The 18,512-nt window shown below is 40.1% G+C and overlaps 1 protein-coding gene across 1 annotated transcript in view; it reads right to left on the reverse strand.

The window, feature by feature from the left end:
- The window catches only part of TESK2 (testis associated actin remodelling kinase 2), a 75,986-nt gene that overhangs the window by 24,916 nt on the left and 32,558 nt on the right, over positions 1-18,512 (reverse strand). The window contains exons 4-5 of the mRNA XM_071565821.1: positions 17,964-18,012; positions 212-358 (exon numbers count right to left, since the gene is read on the reverse strand). Coding sequence (XP_071421922.1) covers positions 212-358; positions 17,964-18,012 — 196 coding nt within the window. The remainder of the gene's footprint in view (positions 1-211; positions 359-17,963; positions 18,013-18,512) is intronic.

The raw sequence follows: 18,512 nt of genomic DNA on the forward strand, positions 1-18,512 counted from the left end.
TCATTTAAGGAATGACCTTTCTTCAGGATAGTAATTTTGCTATTTTTGAGGAAAGCTTTAATTCTATAAACCGTATTTCAATTTATTTCTCAACATTGTCTTAGATCACATTGTATAAAATAACAGTTATCTGATGAAAGGAGAAGGAAAAAACTCAACAATCATTTATAGTACTTTCGTTAAATAGTTCTCATAAGTTTATAAACAGTACCTTGGATGTAAGGTCTCGGTGGAAAATGCCTTTATAGTGAAGATAACTGATCCCCATAGCAATGTCATATGCCAGTTTCACCCTCACTGTCCAGGGCAGATGCTGGTTGCTGTCTAACAGTTGTTCCAGGTTACCACAATTGATGTACTGAAAAGAGAAAGCAACATTTGTAATCAATTAACTTCATATATTGCCAGGAACGTAAAATTCATCATTACACAAATGAACTCAGCTCAGTTTTATGTATTTTCTTACGGGCTTGACAGGCACAAAGACTGCAGATCAAGAGAGGCTGAAAATGTCTTCCTTCACCATAAGTTTATAAACAGTACCTTCACCAGCTGTACCAATGCCTTTATGCTAAAAACACGTGACAGCCACCACTGCATTAACTCTCTAGTATTTAAATAGTTCCTTCAGAAACACCTACAATATCATAACTCTCTTATTTCCAGCTTGAGGAAAATTAGGGCAAAAAGGATGAAGAGCTGGCTCTCATATAGATTAAGTCAACAAAGAGAGGGCTAAGTATCCAAGTGTAGGTCACGGAGGCTGATCAAGTTCCCAGATATCAATTTCCTAAAGGGAAAAAGCATCAAAGAAAAATATTTCAATGCAGTGCTGTAAGTTTCATTTTTTGCTGCTGTATCTGCAAGTTCTAATCAGCAATCTGATTCCCACTGTGTTCAGTACACATCAACCCCATCAAATGGTGGCCCTCATGAAAAGGAAAGTACATTAAGTAAGATAAATGCTACAACAGAGAGTGAAACAAAGCAGCACCTACGTGATACTAAGTAATACAACCCAGGGTTAAGATAGAGCAGCTCCACTGCTCAACTAATCATTACAGCAACATGGCTTATGCTTTATGTATAGACCCTTTATAGGACACCAGCAGCCACAGCATGTTTAAGTAGCTTCTTGTTTCAGTCCCAGCTCCAATCCTCCACCAGCAACCAAGGCAAAAGAGTAGCTCTCTCCAGGAAGAAAACCTGACAGCAATGCAGTGACTTCTCTCAAGAAAATCTGAGCAAAGCAGACAGGACAACTTGCTCCCCAGCCTGGCCCACGCATGTAACACTGTGCCAGGCTGCACCAGCTTCTCTGCTCTGTGCCAGACAGATCTCCAGCTCTCAAATGGCTTTGCACTTTCCTGTGTCATTCACCCGGACGACACACGACGATGTGGCACCGTTATCATGTTCAAACTGAAATCTTAGTTGAAGCTCTTGTTATTTCAGAAACTTGGAACTTGCTTGCATTTTGCTGGGATTCTTTGCATCTTGGAGCCTCGGGCACAAGGCACACATGAACCTCAATCGAGTGTGAATGGATGATCTCCTTAGGCTGTGCCATATTAAGGAAAGAGCACACACAAGCTAGACTCTGATTAGTCCAGGGCTCACAGCTCACCTCCTAAACAGCTTCCTCCTTACAGTTTGGGCCTACCATTTGCTGAGCTCACCAGTTAATTCTGCAAACCTTTTCAGCAGATACACAAGTTTCACAAGTAACTTAGGTGGCAAAATTGTTCAGGCAGAGGAGGCATAAAGCAATTCTAAGTGGTACAGAGCTCTCAGGGAGGGAGCCCATTGCACATCCCTTGGGAATGGGGTTCATCCCAGCCCACACACAGCAGCACATTTCACCAGCAGTCCAGGGCATGACCCTCCTCTCTCCAAAACAACCTGTTCCTTATGCTAGGAGTTCATGTGCCAGCAGAGCAGAGCAACTCTGGAACAGGTCAGTCTGAGGCTATGCAATCTCCATCCTCAGAGATTTTCAAGACCAACTAGAGCTGCAGCCAACCTGGTTCAATGTTGGAAACAATGCTGCTTTGAGCTTTTCCAGCTTTGATCTTTCTCACTGCTTTTATCTGAACCCCCAAGGGAGCTAGATCATCTTATAAAGCACTCAAGAAAAGAAACCACACTCAATAAAATTAAGATTTTTTTTTAAGTCATAAATTGCTATCATGCTTAAGGAGAAAATGGTGAATAAGACTTCTACAATAACTTATTATATATTCCCAGCCTCCCTGGGAAAGAGCAAACAGCATTTCTCGTCCAGTTATGTTCAAATCCGAACAATACTGACCAACCTGGAACAGAAGGCACCAAAGCTCCAAACTGGATAACTCGGTTATGGAGTGACATTTACCAATTACCCCAAATCATTTCACCTTTCTGAAAGGGTAGTAATAGACCATCCATACAGCACTACAATATTTAAATTCATTGGCAAGACAGTGCAAGGGGGAAGGAAATCACTTGCTCACCTTCCATTTTGTAGACTATGAATTGTGCCATGCCATGACATAAATGGCTCCAGAAATGATAATAAACAAGCAGCCAATAAAAGCATTGACACACACACTGAAATGGGACAATAGCTGGCTACTGTATCAAGCATGCTCTTACTTTCCTTTTCAGTGTAGCAGCCTACAGATTGATCCATTGCTGCTATATTAGTGAAGTGCATCCAGTACATCTGTTCTCTTCAGCATTCTTCCAGTTAAATTGGCTTCCAGGGTCATTCACACATCTTAATTGCAAGGACTCCATTCTAGCATGGGGTAGGTGAAGGCTGACAGACACATGGGACACAACATGCACGAGCTGCAAAAGCAAGACTCAAACCAGGCTCCAGCACACCTACAAAACTTACTAGGCCTCCCATCTGAAACTGCCACCCAGCAAGTGTGCAGACCTCATTCATCAAACATGTGCATCTGGCTTTGGCTTTTAACTTCTACTGTACTTCCATGAAAAACAGGAGACTACTCATCAAGTGAACTAAGATATTCCTAAAAGACACCTTTAAGACTCTAGCTGATCTCAGGTTTTAGCTGATCAGCAGGTAATATTTGCATGCAAAGTCCTGAATTGTTCCTAAGGCAAGCACCACACAGAGTTCAGTGCTCCCTCAGTGTCACGTAAGTAATCCAATTCTTCCGGTTATTCAGGCTGATAATGCAAACAGCCAGCCTGATGGCCTATTTTTTCAGAGCCCTTCAACAATACCTTTTCAGAACAGACACAAAATTATGTACATCATTTTCTAACTGCCAGTGCAACTGACAAAAAAATACTTGTTCTCAGTCTCTTACTGGCATAAATCAGCTCTGTGTGGTAAGAATATCCTGAAGGACAGTAAATGCACCTCTCCCAAAGAGAACACTGGATTTTGTTTTGTCCCTGAAACATTTCAGTCCTGGTACACTAAGGCTACAGCACACACATCATCCCTAAGCATTGTTCTACTCCAACAACAACAGCCATTGCATAAGTGTACAAGCAACTGGAGCAGAGATCTGATGGGGCTACGACAATGAAAGCAAAGGATGCTACTTCATAGAGACCTCACAGCTAAATGGAGCAGTGTTCAGATCTTTTCAAACTCTGTATCATCAGGTTGCAGTGAAACAGCTAGCCATTCTTCCTCCTGGTAGCTTTTTGTCATGTAACAGGACACCAACAGTCAGTTTACCTCGTTGCCAGAGTCTGAAAGTAACCACTATAGGTTGGTTATTTTTGCATTTACTAAAATTCAACACAGCAAACTGAATGCTGGTTTAAAAGACCCTGGCCCTTAGCCCACAGAAATATTGTTTCCTAAAAAATTCCAAGGTGGGAGTTCAAGCTTTTTTTGCTAGAATGAAAGTTCAAGAAAACTCCATTTCTTATTCCTCCCCCGAGTCTTATGAGGAAAGAGGGCAGTAGCTTCTTTGAATGACATGGTACTCAGAAGCTCAGCCAAGCACAGATGCTTTCTGGATCAAAGAGCCTTGAAGGGGTTTCTGATGTTATAGTTTACTGCTAAGAAATGCAGAAGTAGCAGTATGACCCTTTCCCACACAGTAGTCAGGGGATAGGGAAAATGCTCCTTTACCTAAGACCAACATAACAGGACTGTTGCCTTCCAAGACACCTGCAGCCACATTATCAGACTCAAGCATATGAAACAAGGAATGGATTAAAATTGAGCATATGACAGTACTTACACATACCATTACATGCTTCATTTCGGGAGACTAATAATGAACTTCAGCTGTCAGATTTTAGCTTCAGAATTCAAAATAAAAGTTTGATCACTAATATGAGAACTTTTAAAGAGAAGTCACATTAGATTCACATAGTTCCAGCAGTTATTACTCAAAAACAGAGACTTCAAATATTGCCAAGTCTGAGGGGGAAGACTGATGGGAATTGCAAAGAGTTTTCAATGCTATTTTGAAAACCAATGCTGTTTCAGTATGTTGGTCTGATATAAATAAGCGATCAGATACTGCACAGGAAAGCCAGAACAAAAGTTGGTCTGCTATTTAGATGACTTTTAATGTCACTGATTGCCATTTAAAAAGCAACAAATAACCACAGGTTATACTATAACCTAAATGTTATTAAAGACAATACATTAAGAGGTTAAGGAAAGTAAGCGTGGAGAGCCCATTTAAGATGACTGATTCAATGAGGCAGGTAAAGAGTAAGAGCTCCAGGGACCCTGAACACTGCAAGGCAAACACTAAGACAGCAATGAATGAATATACAGCAGAAACCCCCTGAAGAAACAGCCAGAGAAGCAGGAGGAAAGGGAAACTAGAACTGTGGCAGTAGCACCTTCAGCATGGAGAAGGAAGATAGATGTCAGAGGAAAAGCCAGACCAGGTAGTTGGACTCTGAAAGGAGACCTGGAAAGCAAAAATAATAGTATTGCAAGCACTGTCAACAAATGCATTCAAGAGTATCAAAAGAGACAGAGCTTACATATGTGTATCATTTCTAACGCTGGAAGTAAGAAGGTAACTAACGAAAGTTGAGAGCTTTTCATTCAGCTTTTCTCAGAGGTTTAAAACCAGTTTAAAACCACCCATTTCAAGGAGAACACAACCCAGTCTTCAGCTCTTGTATGTTTAACAGTCATCTGTCACACTGTGCTCTCGGAGAGACTACTTTGAAGGCTTCTGGCTGCAAGACAACAAGCTAATGTACCCTTCTGTCACAACTGGCATAATTAGCTATAGTGGGAGGACTGGAAATTTTCTCATTTCTTCCAACTGTTTTCATTAGCTTCAACTGTACAGAACTGAAAAAGAAAGATGGTATCAGTATGTTTAAAACTACAAAGATACTACAAGTTGATACACCGAGATTGACTATCAGATTAAATTGATCTTTTTTTTTTAAATTTGAAGTTGGTTCATAGACCTCCACTTGTTAAAAACCCCACCATTTAAAAATGCACACAACCATCTTACCCAAGTACCTGAGCAGGAACCTTCCCTTTCCACTGAGTATCTAACACATTGATTGAACCAAACAAAGCAGGTTAAACACTGAAACTGAACAAGTTGGATACTGAATTTGGGCTGCACGAGTAAACTTGGGGTCAGCAGGTCAACTAACATTGCCAGGGAGAGAACCACATGTACTGAAAGAGAACATGCAGGTGAAGCAAATACATTTCAGAACAAAGCTCAAACTTTTTCATGAGGGATCAGAAGGGCACAAGTGGCTTGGAAAAACAGCCTGATTGAAAGGACAGAAGTAAAGCCAAAAGTCTTCATCTAAAGGCTGTTTTACTTTCCTGCTCCTCAGATCTGTAACATAAAGTCAATTACACTTCTGCTTTCAACTAACACAAACAATTCAGTTCTTTAATAAAAATTATATATTCTCTTTAAAGGTGTTACCATCACAGGATTAAAATAACTTCAAAAGGTGTCAGCTATTCATAGAGGAGAGGGCAAGCTTCCTCATGCAACTGCCATAGCCTGGTTACTCCTCAGAAGGCAGAACCAAAAGCCAAGAAATGCAACAGATCTATCTCTGTTTCTTCTTCTGTGTCAGTTGTGGCATTGATTGATCCACTGGCTCCTCCTGCTGAAAAGGCATGTACAGGCATGGCTTCTTTTATAAGGACAAACAATAATTAACATGCACTAACTCAGGAAGGAGCTGTAATGAAAACCATTTGTTGCATTCCAAACATTCAGGTGTTGGCATGGAAAAGAACACTGTAAGATTTGCCTTCCTTTAATTCTCTAATTCCAACAGCTCTCATGGTCAGCATGCTGAATTTAGCCCTTTCCTGTCATTTCATTCAATCAAAATGTAATGTTCACTTGCTTGCCTGCTGCTAGAAACAGATTCTTGTTGGTAAGGCTTCCACTGAGGCACAAAGCTACAATGCACTGCTGCAACCCACACGTATGAAGTTCCAGGGACACTCACTCATACTCAGGTCTGAAATATTGCAGGAAATAAGCTTATTTTGTTGGAACCGGAAAACACTCCCAGTATATCTATACACACTGACCTTGATAACAATTTTTCCTGTAATTATATTAGTAGGAAAAAACCCAGAAAGCAAAATGCCTAACAAACCCCCTGCATTTATAATCTGAAGTCACCACCATTTGGATTCTAAGTAGAGCCGAGTTTCAGTGCAGATAAGAATCTCAGATATGGCAAGCTAGCAATGGCATAAATTAGCACACAGGCACAGGAGAGAAAGTACCTTGTTGCTGACAGGCAAGAGAAACAGCATCTCCACAATAACACTTCTGTTAAGAGCAGAAGGCTCTATCCATACTGGCAGCATTTGGAACATACTATACACTCAGTTCTCCCAGAAGCTCAAGTCCCTGACAAGGAGCCTCTTATTTAAATAAGGTCCTTCTCACCTTCCCCACAAAAATACCACCACCAGCAGCTCACAGATTATATGCCTACAAGATTGCAGATAAATAAGCCATTTGCTTCATTTTTTGAAGTCTGTACAACAGCTACAAGGATCTACTGAGAGCAGAAGTTATAGCACATAAACACCTCTCATAGTACAAACTTAGTTTAAATTCTGCACAAGGAATACTCTTTTTGAGCTGTTTCAGAATGCTTTTCCAAATTTGAACGCTCCCACTGTGCCACAAAGTCCATTTACATTTGAGGGTGCTCAAACACTTTATTGGCAATTATAGAAGGCACCAAGATCCCCTATTAACAGTGATGTGTAAAGGCAAACATTAAAGGAATTTTCTTGTACAACTCAGTGTCTGAATGTTTTGGATGGCTGGTAAGTAAAAGAGAAATGAGGAAATGAAAATACAAAACACTTGTTAATTCAAGATTACGTTTCCTGGGATCCAGGGTGAACAGGGGGAAAGTAGGAGAAAGCACTACATACAAACTGAATTTACTGAAAATATACAAAAAAAAATTCCAAGGCAAAAAGTTAAATGGCCAACATCACAGTACCCATTTGGACTGCACCTCCTCATATACAGAAGTAACAGGAAGATCGGGCCCTCAAGGCACTAGTCAGTTCTCCTTCCCTCTCTCCCCTTCCCAACACAATAGCTGAGAAGCTTTGTTTTCTCACTCTTAACCTAAACCTTTTTCCAGGATATCAAAAACCACCAATAAAAGAATTGCAGAAGTTGTAGTTCAAAAACATTTTTCTTTTTTTTTTTGCTTGAGGCAATGGCAAATGGTCCAGTAGGCTTACACGAGTGTCAAAACAGAGATACCAAAATCTCTCCCCCAAAAAACTCACCAAACAGACATACAGAGCATCGACCAACTTCACACAAGCAGGGAAGGAAGAGAAAGACTGAGACAACGGAACTTGCTGTTTGCAGTTCAACATTTATCTGCCTCTTATCTTACTTTCTTCTATCCTTGAGATGTTCTAAGAAGGAGGAAGAGGTTAGCACCAGCAAGATGCTTAGCAAGCCTTCCTCCAAACACAACATAGTTAGATGTATCTATCTCAATTAAAATAAAGAATAAAAGTTGCTTGTGCACTGTTGCAGGCTCTGAAGTGATAAAACAAGTCAATCATCCTCCTACAAGATGGGGAAAAAAGAATTAAAGCACATGTATAGCCTGTGCAGCTAAGGTTTAATAAAAAACTAGAAAGAGAAGGGGAGGGGAGAAAAGGAGGTTTAACTATGAGCCCTTAAGCTCATGCACAAGTATTTAAGAAAGACTAGCATTCCAAAGCTTGCATGCCCCGAAGTTCTCACTGAAATACTTGGTTGCTCACCACTTCTGATTTAGCACCTGCATGCATAAATATAGACTGTGCACCTCAGGTTAAACTCTTACATTCAGAGTCTTGGCTGCTGTCTTTACATGAGGATTTCTTTAGTGTCTTTGATTATAGTTCTTTTTACGTCTGAACTTTTGTCTCTGTGAGAACCCACCCTTCTCTCCTCACCCATAACCACACAGTGCAGATGCATCTTGCACCTCCAGCACAGTGCAGGGCTCACACATCTTTCACTGCTTGTCTGCTTTTGGTTAAAGGGCAGACTTTCTCTGGAGTGTTGTCCCCAGTACGTTTAATTTACCTGGTCACCACCAACCTCCAGTAGGCTTTTCCAGGAACTGATCTGCCATCACTTGCCTCTCAGAGTGCCTGTAAGGCCAGTTTCTGTCTCCCATAAGTCAACACTGTCAGCTCTCTGCTTCCCACAACAGCTTTTTACTGCAGCTTTTTGAGAATCAATTCCACCTTTCTGTCCTCAGAACAAGTGTTGTGACTGGTACAGTAGCACGTAACTTCCAACCAAAGTGAAAGTCCCTGCATTCTGTGTGAATAACTTGGTAGAAACAACTCAAACAGATTCTTTTATAAAATGCTCTGTCAAGTGTTTTTCTGGAAAGACAGGTCTTTGATCACTGCAATCACACAAGATGGTCAAAATAAAGGTAAGTAGCCATCAGATGTACAGTAAAAAACCCGAAAGATCACCTAAACTTAAATAAGGTCCTTCACATGCTTTCCTTTATATGCTGACTGTTGATATTCAAGCGCTCAAAGTTGCAAAGCTACAAATCATTCAGACTTAGCTGAAAGTCCTGTGGAGACCTGCATCATTTTTGTGAGAGAAAGAAATAAAGGTTCAAGCACACCACACATGCCACACCACCAGGCTACAGGAGTATGAACTGGAGATGGAATTTCAGCAAGAACACTGAATTTCCTGCCTCCTGTCACTGAAAGCCAGGCCCCCTTGTGTGATTTCAAATGGATTTTTTTGGTATGTACAGTACATCAAGCTGTGTTTGGGACTGAAGTATTTTTTCTTTTTAATAAATTCACTAAAATATTGGGTTCCCAAGGACAATAATATAAACAAAGTAAAGAATATGTACTTTGTCTTAACTTCTTTGAAATAACTTCACTGTCATAGACACACTGCTTTTTGTGTTACAAAATAATTCAAGAAATCTCAATGGTACAACACAAGCTTTAAACAGTGTGATGTTTTCCAAATACCATCACCACCCTCCCTTTCCTACTTACTTTGAACAGTCTAATTTACTTATTACATACACCATGTTCAGATTTGATTTTGCATCCACTGGTGCATATAGATGAGTCAGGTTTACATCTGCCTTTAATCAGCCTGACTCAAAGCTCACAAGGTACAGATGGGTACCAAAGTCTGAGATTCTTCAGCTAATGGGATATGATCAGTGCAAGTGTCTACAGCATTATTTCAACAAAAATGAGGCATCTTTAGCTGATAAAGCAGATGATGGTGCTCACATCCTTCTGACCCTCATTCAGCCTTCCTACAGTTGACAATCCAGACTAAATGAACAATGGAATTAGGATTTTAATTTTAGTTCCTTTCTTATGCACCCTTTAAAAATATAGTTTGGGCAGACAGTCCTCTCCCTAAACTAATAGGGCTGGTTCAGTCCAGCACTCCAGTTAATCAGGGCACAGTTGCTTCTAGAGATACCTGGGCTTCTTGATAGGATCAATCAGTTCTGCAAGCTGCTGTGTGTCTTTCAATGGGTATCTCTCAAGTTGGAGAGAGACACGCTGCCCTCCTCTGAAGAGAATAAATCCAAAGGAAAAAAGGCACTGCTTTGAAGATGAAACAATACGATGCCCTGTATAGCACAGAGAAAGGTTAAGAGAGAGTTGGTTGTCAAGCCTCAATCTACATTTGCTGAGAGGGCATTCACCTACTTTTTATAAATTAAACTGAGAACCTAAGTGAACCCTTACAGCAAAACTGCAACCGACAGTCCATATGCTGTGAAGAGTGAAAAAATAACACCAAACATGGTTAAAGTGTTGACAAGTATTTTAAAAATTCTATTATGAACAATCAAGAGATGAAGGGAAGTGTCTGCACTGAAGCAAGTTATAAAAGCAATTATAACTGCATTTCAAAATGATCAAAGGTATACTAGAAATCATTTTGCAAGCTACACAGAAACAAGAAAGCACCTGGTCTACCTGTGGTCACAGACAAAGCTAATAAAATAACTTCTGTGAGATACATATACAAGTATTTAATGTTCAAATTTATAGGTATCTCCCTTTTTTGGTCACAATAATTTAAGCAAAAGCTTCAAATAATACTTTGATATAAGAAATGGGAACACATCCCAAAGTTTATCACTTTAAAGAATCAGGATCTTTACAATTTCAGAAAGATACTGCTGGAGACTTGATTTGTCACCTTACAAACACATTCATCTTGGAATATAAACAGAGCTTCCTAACTTTTTGGCTCTAAGGAAAGTCCCTGCTTGCCTGTGCCTGTTTCCCTTCAGCAAGGTGACTGCTGCACGTGACAACAGAGGGGATACTTGGAGTTTTTCTTAACAGAGCCCTGGTGTTCATGCACAATGAAGTGGAAAGACTTGTCTTTCTGTAGACATTTAGTTAGTTGGGGGTTTTTAACATCCATATTCACATGTACCAGTAAGCAGTCACACAGTAACACATCTCTGCATCTTGTAGGTTTACCTCAGCTCTGTTCCTCAGTGTTAAAAGACGTGCTGGCTGGACCTCCAGTCCTACAATCAAAGCAGCAAAAAGGGCAAGCCAGTAATAGAAACAGGTGCCTCTGCTTTTATACTCTATAACCATTCTTGTCATCAAAGCATACATTCCTGGAATTAAATATATCCAGTTCTAAACCACAAATTCATACCAGGAGGGTAAAAAGTAACCACAGTTTAGCAGAGGACTCAATGCCTCCGACATACTTTCAGTAAGGCTAAACTTACTTGTCTAGTGCTTGGGTTTTATATCTGCAAAGGCCCAGACTGCCTCTACATGTCACTTTCCAGCACTGGCACCAGTACAGCACCACTGAAAGAACTCCTCTTCTTTCACAAAATGAAGTTGTAGCTCAAATGAATGCTATAAAAAAAGAATCTGATCTACGGACAGAAAGTACAGAGCATGCAAGTAGAGATTTATTACAGTATTAATCCACAGATCATGCTATTCATTGGGGCTGAGAGATCACAAGGATCAATTTAATCTGCAGAATTTTACACATACTTAGAGTTCTTACAAAGTTTAAACCACAGTCCTGCTGCAGCATCCTACAGCCAAGAGGCATTTAAAAATGCTGTTGAAAGTCACCCAAAAGAGATCCTTTGTCATCATAGCATGATACTCTTTTTTTAAGTTGCTTCAAAGTAAAACACCTCTAGAGTTTTCCTATCCCTCTGCTTTTTTGCTCCTCCTTTTGAGTTTCTTTTTTCAACACTACAGTCAGAAAGGCTATATAGAGCATCTGAGAAAGATTTCAATAAGCAAGGGGAGTTAATGAAAAGCACAAAAATATTAAGGAATACAAACTGATCTGGGAGCCTCTAATCAGTATGGCCTCACTGAACACAACAGTACTTAAACCTTTCATCTTACATGAACTTAAGGATTTCTCTAATAATTCTCTAAACTGTTGCAGGTTTTTTTTCTAGAAATTGGATGGGAGTACCCAGCAAATAAGTAATATTTTCTAACATGATGAAGATAAGAGTCCTTTATTTTTTTTTAATTTTCTACGTGGTGTCACCTGCAACACAACCTTCATTTTCTCTTCAGTTGTCTTCCAGCTCAGGCTACTCAGCTTCACGCTGCAATTAGTCTTTTTTTATGATGAACACTCACCAGAGCCAACTCATCCAGGAACTAAACATCAGCTGGTAAACAGGTAAGACCTAAACTTGGAATAATTCCTTACCTGCATGGAATATTTGCAGAATGACAGACAGTAGGAACTACAGTTCCAAAGACATCAAGTTCTTTGGAATTGACAGCCTACTGTGATCACCAAGGCAGAGTTAAATATTTGCAGCACTACATGAGTAAAACTGAAAGTTACTCAAACAATATGAATCACACTGGTAGAACTTAACTAGGGATTAGCAAGTCTTACAGGAGATGAGGGAAGGTGGAAGCAGGGAAGAAATGGTGTTCCAGAGCTTTTTAAAACTCTCCAAAGTGTGCGATCACCATCTGGAAGGCAACACATGCCTGCAATTTTTGTTGTAGCATAAAGTTCAGAAGAGAAGACCTAAGTGATGTCTGTCAGGTTTTCTCCATTCCAGGGTCAAAGGCCCTCCACAAAAAGTTGACTAAGAACTGAGGGGAGGAAAAAATAAAAGAGGAAAATTAAATACTTTTAATAACAGATTCCGCTTGTGAAAGCTGTATATGAGAAGGACTTTTGTGTGAGAAGAACTTACTTTCTGTTCTTTGTAAAAGGATAATTCAGCACAATTAAAACAATGCTAAGAATTTTAAGCTTTTAATGTGTTTTCTTTCTAATCAGTGCTATCTCCAAAAGTAGAAAGGAAAAATACTAAAAAAGGAAGGTCTGTGAAAACTTGAAACTCCACTAATTGCATTTATAGTTTACTTAAATTATTGTAGTTGGGAGGTAAAGCAGAGAAGGAAAGTTTTCAGTTATCACAGAACTTGCTGAAGAAAGCCCTCTCTCTTCAAAAGCCACAGGCATTTTCATTACAATGAGCTTTATGAGTACAAAAGGGATACACTGTGCAAGGAATTAAAAAATTTTAAAAAAGGCTTTTGCAAATGGTTCTAAACAATCAAATTGTGGTTAACGGTAAAAACAACAGTGTCAAATTCAGTAAGCTATTATAGTGCAACATATCAAAATGGTCCAATAGCAATTATCTTGCCCAAGATAAAAATTGCCATGTCTGGAACGATTTCCATAGTAAACTTTGTCCTGGGGTTTATGACACAGCTATAAAAAAATTAATTGAACTGAAAATGTGCACAAGCTCAAAGAATTTTGTGGACTCTCTTAAAAACCAGAAAAAGCAAACCAGTCAAGATGTTTCTTAGAGCATTTTTATGTCTCGTACATCTGCATTAAACATGTAGCTCATAGCACACATAGCCAGCATGCATTACTGCAGGCACCACCACTGAACAGGCAGGAAATGTTTTAGACTTCAAGGCACTCTGATGCACTTCTGCACCGTGCAGCACATGAAGCAGCTGATCAGAACTCATCCAGTGGGATGCTCAGGAGAAGCCAGTGCACAGAAAGGCTGGCTCGCCCCCTATGGTTATCCCCCTGTGTCCCAATGCTACGTATACAGAACCTTAAAACCAAGGCTGCCCAACTATACCCAGACCCATGAAACATCAATACCACAGCAGATACTAGGGAAGGCACCAGAAGGACTGACTGGGCAGTACAGCAGCAAGGACACCATGCCAGGCAGGTCCAGCTGGTGGCTGAAACAATGTTGTCCTACCCCTCCATCACTGACCAAGTGCTCCTATCACTGCAACAGCCCCGCTCGCTGCCCGAGGAAGCTCCAATGCACATCAAATCCCACAGAGAGCAAGTGAAGCTACAGCTTCAGATTGTGGCAGCAGAGCACTTGCACACTGTTTTACTATCATCCAGTATCAATTAATAGCCATAAAACATCTGTTGCAACAATTAACTCTTGTCCCTGAAGCACTGCAATTTCGAGATATCCCAATCAACACATAATAACTCTCCCTTCCTCATCTTCTATACACACAGCTGCCAGGGCTTTCATTTCCTTCAAGAAGGAATTATCAAGCTGTATGCCTCGTTCTGTGCACATACATATATCTAATTACAACAAGATTTTAGCCTGACCTCTTAGAAATTCAGATAAACCTATTTAACAGAGTTCTACAAATAATTTAAGATCTGCAAGTAGGTATTAAGTGGCTTTTATATGCTACACTGCATGCTACGTTCTCAGATTCAGTGTAATAGGACAGGCCTATTAAACCTGACACACAAATTTCTTTGCCTCTCATCTAAAATGGATGTTTGCTCACACAGCTGTTCAATAGTAAATGTGTATGGGAAAAGACCCTCCATGACTGCTATTGAACTGTGGCTGCTCCACGTCCCCCAGCTGTGTGCTGACCTCCTGCTAGCAGCTCCAGGACTCTGTCCGAATGCTCAGCAGCATCTCATGCTGACACCAGAGCCTCTACTACTATGCAAGTTTCTCCAAGGCTGAGGATGCTGCTGCATGCCAGGAAATTAAGAAATGGAAGTGAAGAGAGTTGTCAGATTAGGAAAGTGGCTGGAAAACACAGAGAGGCTTCAGAGAGAGGGTGAAATTAGTTTGGAGAGGCATGTGAGTACAGCAGGAAGCACAGCAGATTTCTGTAGCTACAGAAACAAACCCCCAGCTTCAGATTAGAGTTGAATGCTGAAAAAGGAATACCCAGTTTCTGGTTTTACAGAAAATAAGCAGAGCAAATCTGTGCCAGTGAGCTCAACATGAGGCAGTCTAATGCCTGCCAGCTCATCTGAGTGATATACCTGTTAAAGCATTTACTTTGCTTTCCTTAAATGTTTCTTAATTTAGTGCTTGCAGGGATAGAGGTCCTTATCAGCCTAAACTGTTCCATCAATATAAGAATATTGAACTACTTCAGAAGAGGCATATGCCATAGTGTCTGGCTTGAGAACTTCAAAACCAAAACTGGATTATCAAAACTGGTAAGACTGTGGATTCAGAACATGGCCAAAGTCCTTGTGCAGTCTATAATTCCATTCTAGTTTTGAAAAAGCCAAACCAAAACAAACAGAAACTGCCTCTTGCTCAAGTTTTTAAAACAAAAGCCACTTGAGAGAAGAAAATGAAAACACCACAAAATGCTGCCAAGAGGGAAAATCCCAAGGCATACACAAGATCAACACCTTCCTCAAGCAAAAAACCTGCTTTGCACGATCCACTCCTGTGTTTAGTCTCCTGTGTCTTTAAACATGAAAAAAAAATTCTCTAACACTTTCAACTCTGCCTTCCAATAAAAAAGTGCTGTATATTCCTAATATAGCCCCTTAACAAGCTTCCAAAAATCCTCAAGGCACCTCTAAAACCATTTGTGTTTGTTGCCCTGTCTGTTAATAGCACAGGAGGGCATTATGGACAAGTCATCTAAATCCAGTCACTGAACATTTGGCACAAGTTCTCAACCTCTCCTGCTAAATAAACATGATCTCCCATCATGCCCTCAGACATAAGCTCTAAGTGATGCTGTATCCCTTTTACACAGGCATATCATCAACTGCGCTCTCAAAACACAAGAAGGGATAATTAAGCTCCTTACAGAACAGGTCCAGTGCAGGCGAGTGTAAGAGGATTCTCCCTGAAGTGACTCAGACACCTATTGACCAACGGGCCTCTGAATCAACAGTTTCATCTCCAAAGAGGTGAAACCCTGGCAGAAGTTCTGAGTGCTTGTAGTGCCAGGCCAGTATCAATTATGCTGAGCACTGGAAGCAAGGAGACCACCTTTCTGGGCCACAACCTGAAAAAAGCCATGAGACAGTGGCTGATTTGTTTATCCTGCTGGGCTATATTTGAACTGGTGATTCACCATGTCTGTCTTACTAATAACTCCTTCAGCTTGTCATTTCAGCCCCCTTTCGTAACCTCCAGAAGTCTTCACACTCAACTATTAGTCTACACACACTTCAAGATGAAAAACACCACTACTGTCTCCAGAAAAGATAACTCGTTCCACCACTTGAAACATACACAGTTTTTAACTTTTAAAAGCTCTGTAAAACCAAAGGACAACAATCGCAATGGGCAAAATTCCCTACAACATCAACTTCAGTCATGGATTTTCATATTGAAGGCATTAAATGCCTGCCTTGGTCCACAGAAGAAGAGCAGTGTTCACTAATTATATTTTTATAATACGTCACTAGAGTTCTTCTGTTTCTCAAAATGTTGCAGCAACCTTCTTCAGTCTAAAATTTTTCCTTTTTGCTCTCAAGATGTTTCAGAAATCTCTTCTGTTATTCTGAATTACAACTATAAAAAGTTATTCTTTGAAGTCTTTCTTAGATTTATTTGCTTGCCAAGAACTCAAAAATAGCTGAGCAAAGCAAGCAGCTACAAAGTTAGCTGTCCATGAGGAAGCATCTGTGCTGTTTTCATTTTCTTGGCTTTTGGGTGGGGAGGGACATTTAGGAAAGCAACTGCTGTGAAGAAGGGGAAAAAAAAGAAACAAACAAAAATAAAAACCCCACATTGAGGGAGATCTGCCAAGTTTTAGTATGACAAAGCACTATGAAGCTCAGTTTCTTCTGGGATATGTTTAGTGAGTGGAAGGGCCCAAAACCTTCATGTTTTAAATTATCAGAGGTCCAAAAGAAATCAGCAGTAATGCTAACAAAGCCTGCCAGAAGGTCTTGATCTGCCATTTTAGAAATGTTTCCTCTACCAAGCACAGTGAGGTGGAAAAAATAAAAAATAATCAAATTAACTGTCCCTGCCATACCCAAGTGCTCACACATATACTCTGTATCTTTAAATTTCCGCAAGTGTCTTTACCTTTGCTCTTACACTAGAAACACAGACAGTGTGAAGTAGAGCACACCACTGCAATAGCAGCCAGGACTAGAACTGCAGAACTGTCACCCCAGAAGGTGAAGAAATTCACTGCCCACATATGTGCATCTTCGCCTCAGAGCTGCATATGTGAGTTACAGCAAGTGATGGTGACACACATCCTGCTAATTAGCATACAGCTATCCAGGCTCCTCATCTTACAGCAGTTCTTGGCAAGCATACACTGTATCAGGAACCTGCTTTAATTGCTAGTTAATAGCACTCTTGTCTTTGGGAGGGTGGGAAAGGGTTAATCTTTTAATTGACCAGTTCCTATAAAACAGAAGTAAGCAATATTAACTTTAGAAAACAAACTTTCCTTTTAATCTGTACTCTAATACAACAACAGGCAAAACATTTTATTGATTTCGACTCAAAACAGGCAACACTATCCCTAACAAGAGAATATTCCCTTCTTGTTTTTCCTGAGCAGTTTACGGAGGGATTAAACTTACAACCCAGTAACACTGAGTGGGAAGACTCACATGAACAGCAATTTCAGCTTCACATTTGATACCAAGATCTTGGCCAGGGTACATGGGCAATGGAGTAATTCCTTTTAATGTGACCCAGATTAAGATGTAATTTTGATGTTATTCCAAATAAGAAAGTGGTAGGGACTGAAAACAATAATACCATCCAGCTGAATGTCACTGACTCACCTGTGAAATGTACCACTAGAGTATAAATAAGACTTAAATACAAGGCAATGTCAAATAATACTTAGAGGCAGCTCAGTGGTAATGCACATCACCCAGTGGTAATGTACATCTCTTATTTTCAACATTGTCAGTGAAATTTTATGTTCCAACTGAGATTTTTTTCATCCTATTAAGTACTTCAGAGGAAAAAAGACATACAAAGGCTGTGAGCAAAGTGGAGTTCTGAGGCCTCATTCTGCAGTCTTCCCACTGCACAGTGAGTACCAAGTGATTAACTCACCAGTCACCATAAAAGAAATATCACTCAAGGTGAGCAGCAGCTGCAGAAGGTGGCCTGAGAACTGTTTCATATTCAGTACTTATATCATGAAATAGTCTTACCTCAGTAAGAGCGTGCAGCTGTCCTTTATGCACACAGACACCCATAAACCTACAAGAAACAAGAAAAGAAAAGTGGTTTGGGCTTTCTTTTCCCCCTTCTGTTTTTCTTTCAAGAAACTAATATAATAAGAACTTCTGAATACACCAAGGAAGGAGAAAAAGGAAAAAATTCGGCCTCACTGCATACCTCTCTGATTACTTAAACATCTCAGCACAAAATAAAATCATGTGTCTACATTACAATACAATTTGAATTAGCAGTTCCAAGACAGCAGAGGAGACAGCTCAGACTCAATACAGAAAGTCACTAATTTGACTGTAAGCAAAGTCCAGCATATAATGATTTTTGCAGAAAGAAGCAATCTCAGAGTTCTGTTTTAAGGAAGTTTAAGCCCAGTAATCCACTGTTGGTCTGCATAAATAGAAAATTACTTCCCTTTGCATTTTGCTGTTTAAGCATAAAGATGTTTCTTCCTATCCCATTCCTACCCCCTCAGGAACATGAGGGCACAAACATGCTGTACACTTCCCCTCCCCAGCCCCTCCTTC

The sequence above is a fragment of the Pithys albifrons genome, chromosome 10 (genome assembly GCF_047495875.1).
Source record: "Pithys albifrons albifrons isolate INPA30051 chromosome 10, PitAlb_v1, whole genome shotgun sequence".
Taxonomy (NCBI): domain Eukaryota; kingdom Metazoa; phylum Chordata; class Aves; order Passeriformes; family Thamnophilidae; genus Pithys; species Pithys albifrons.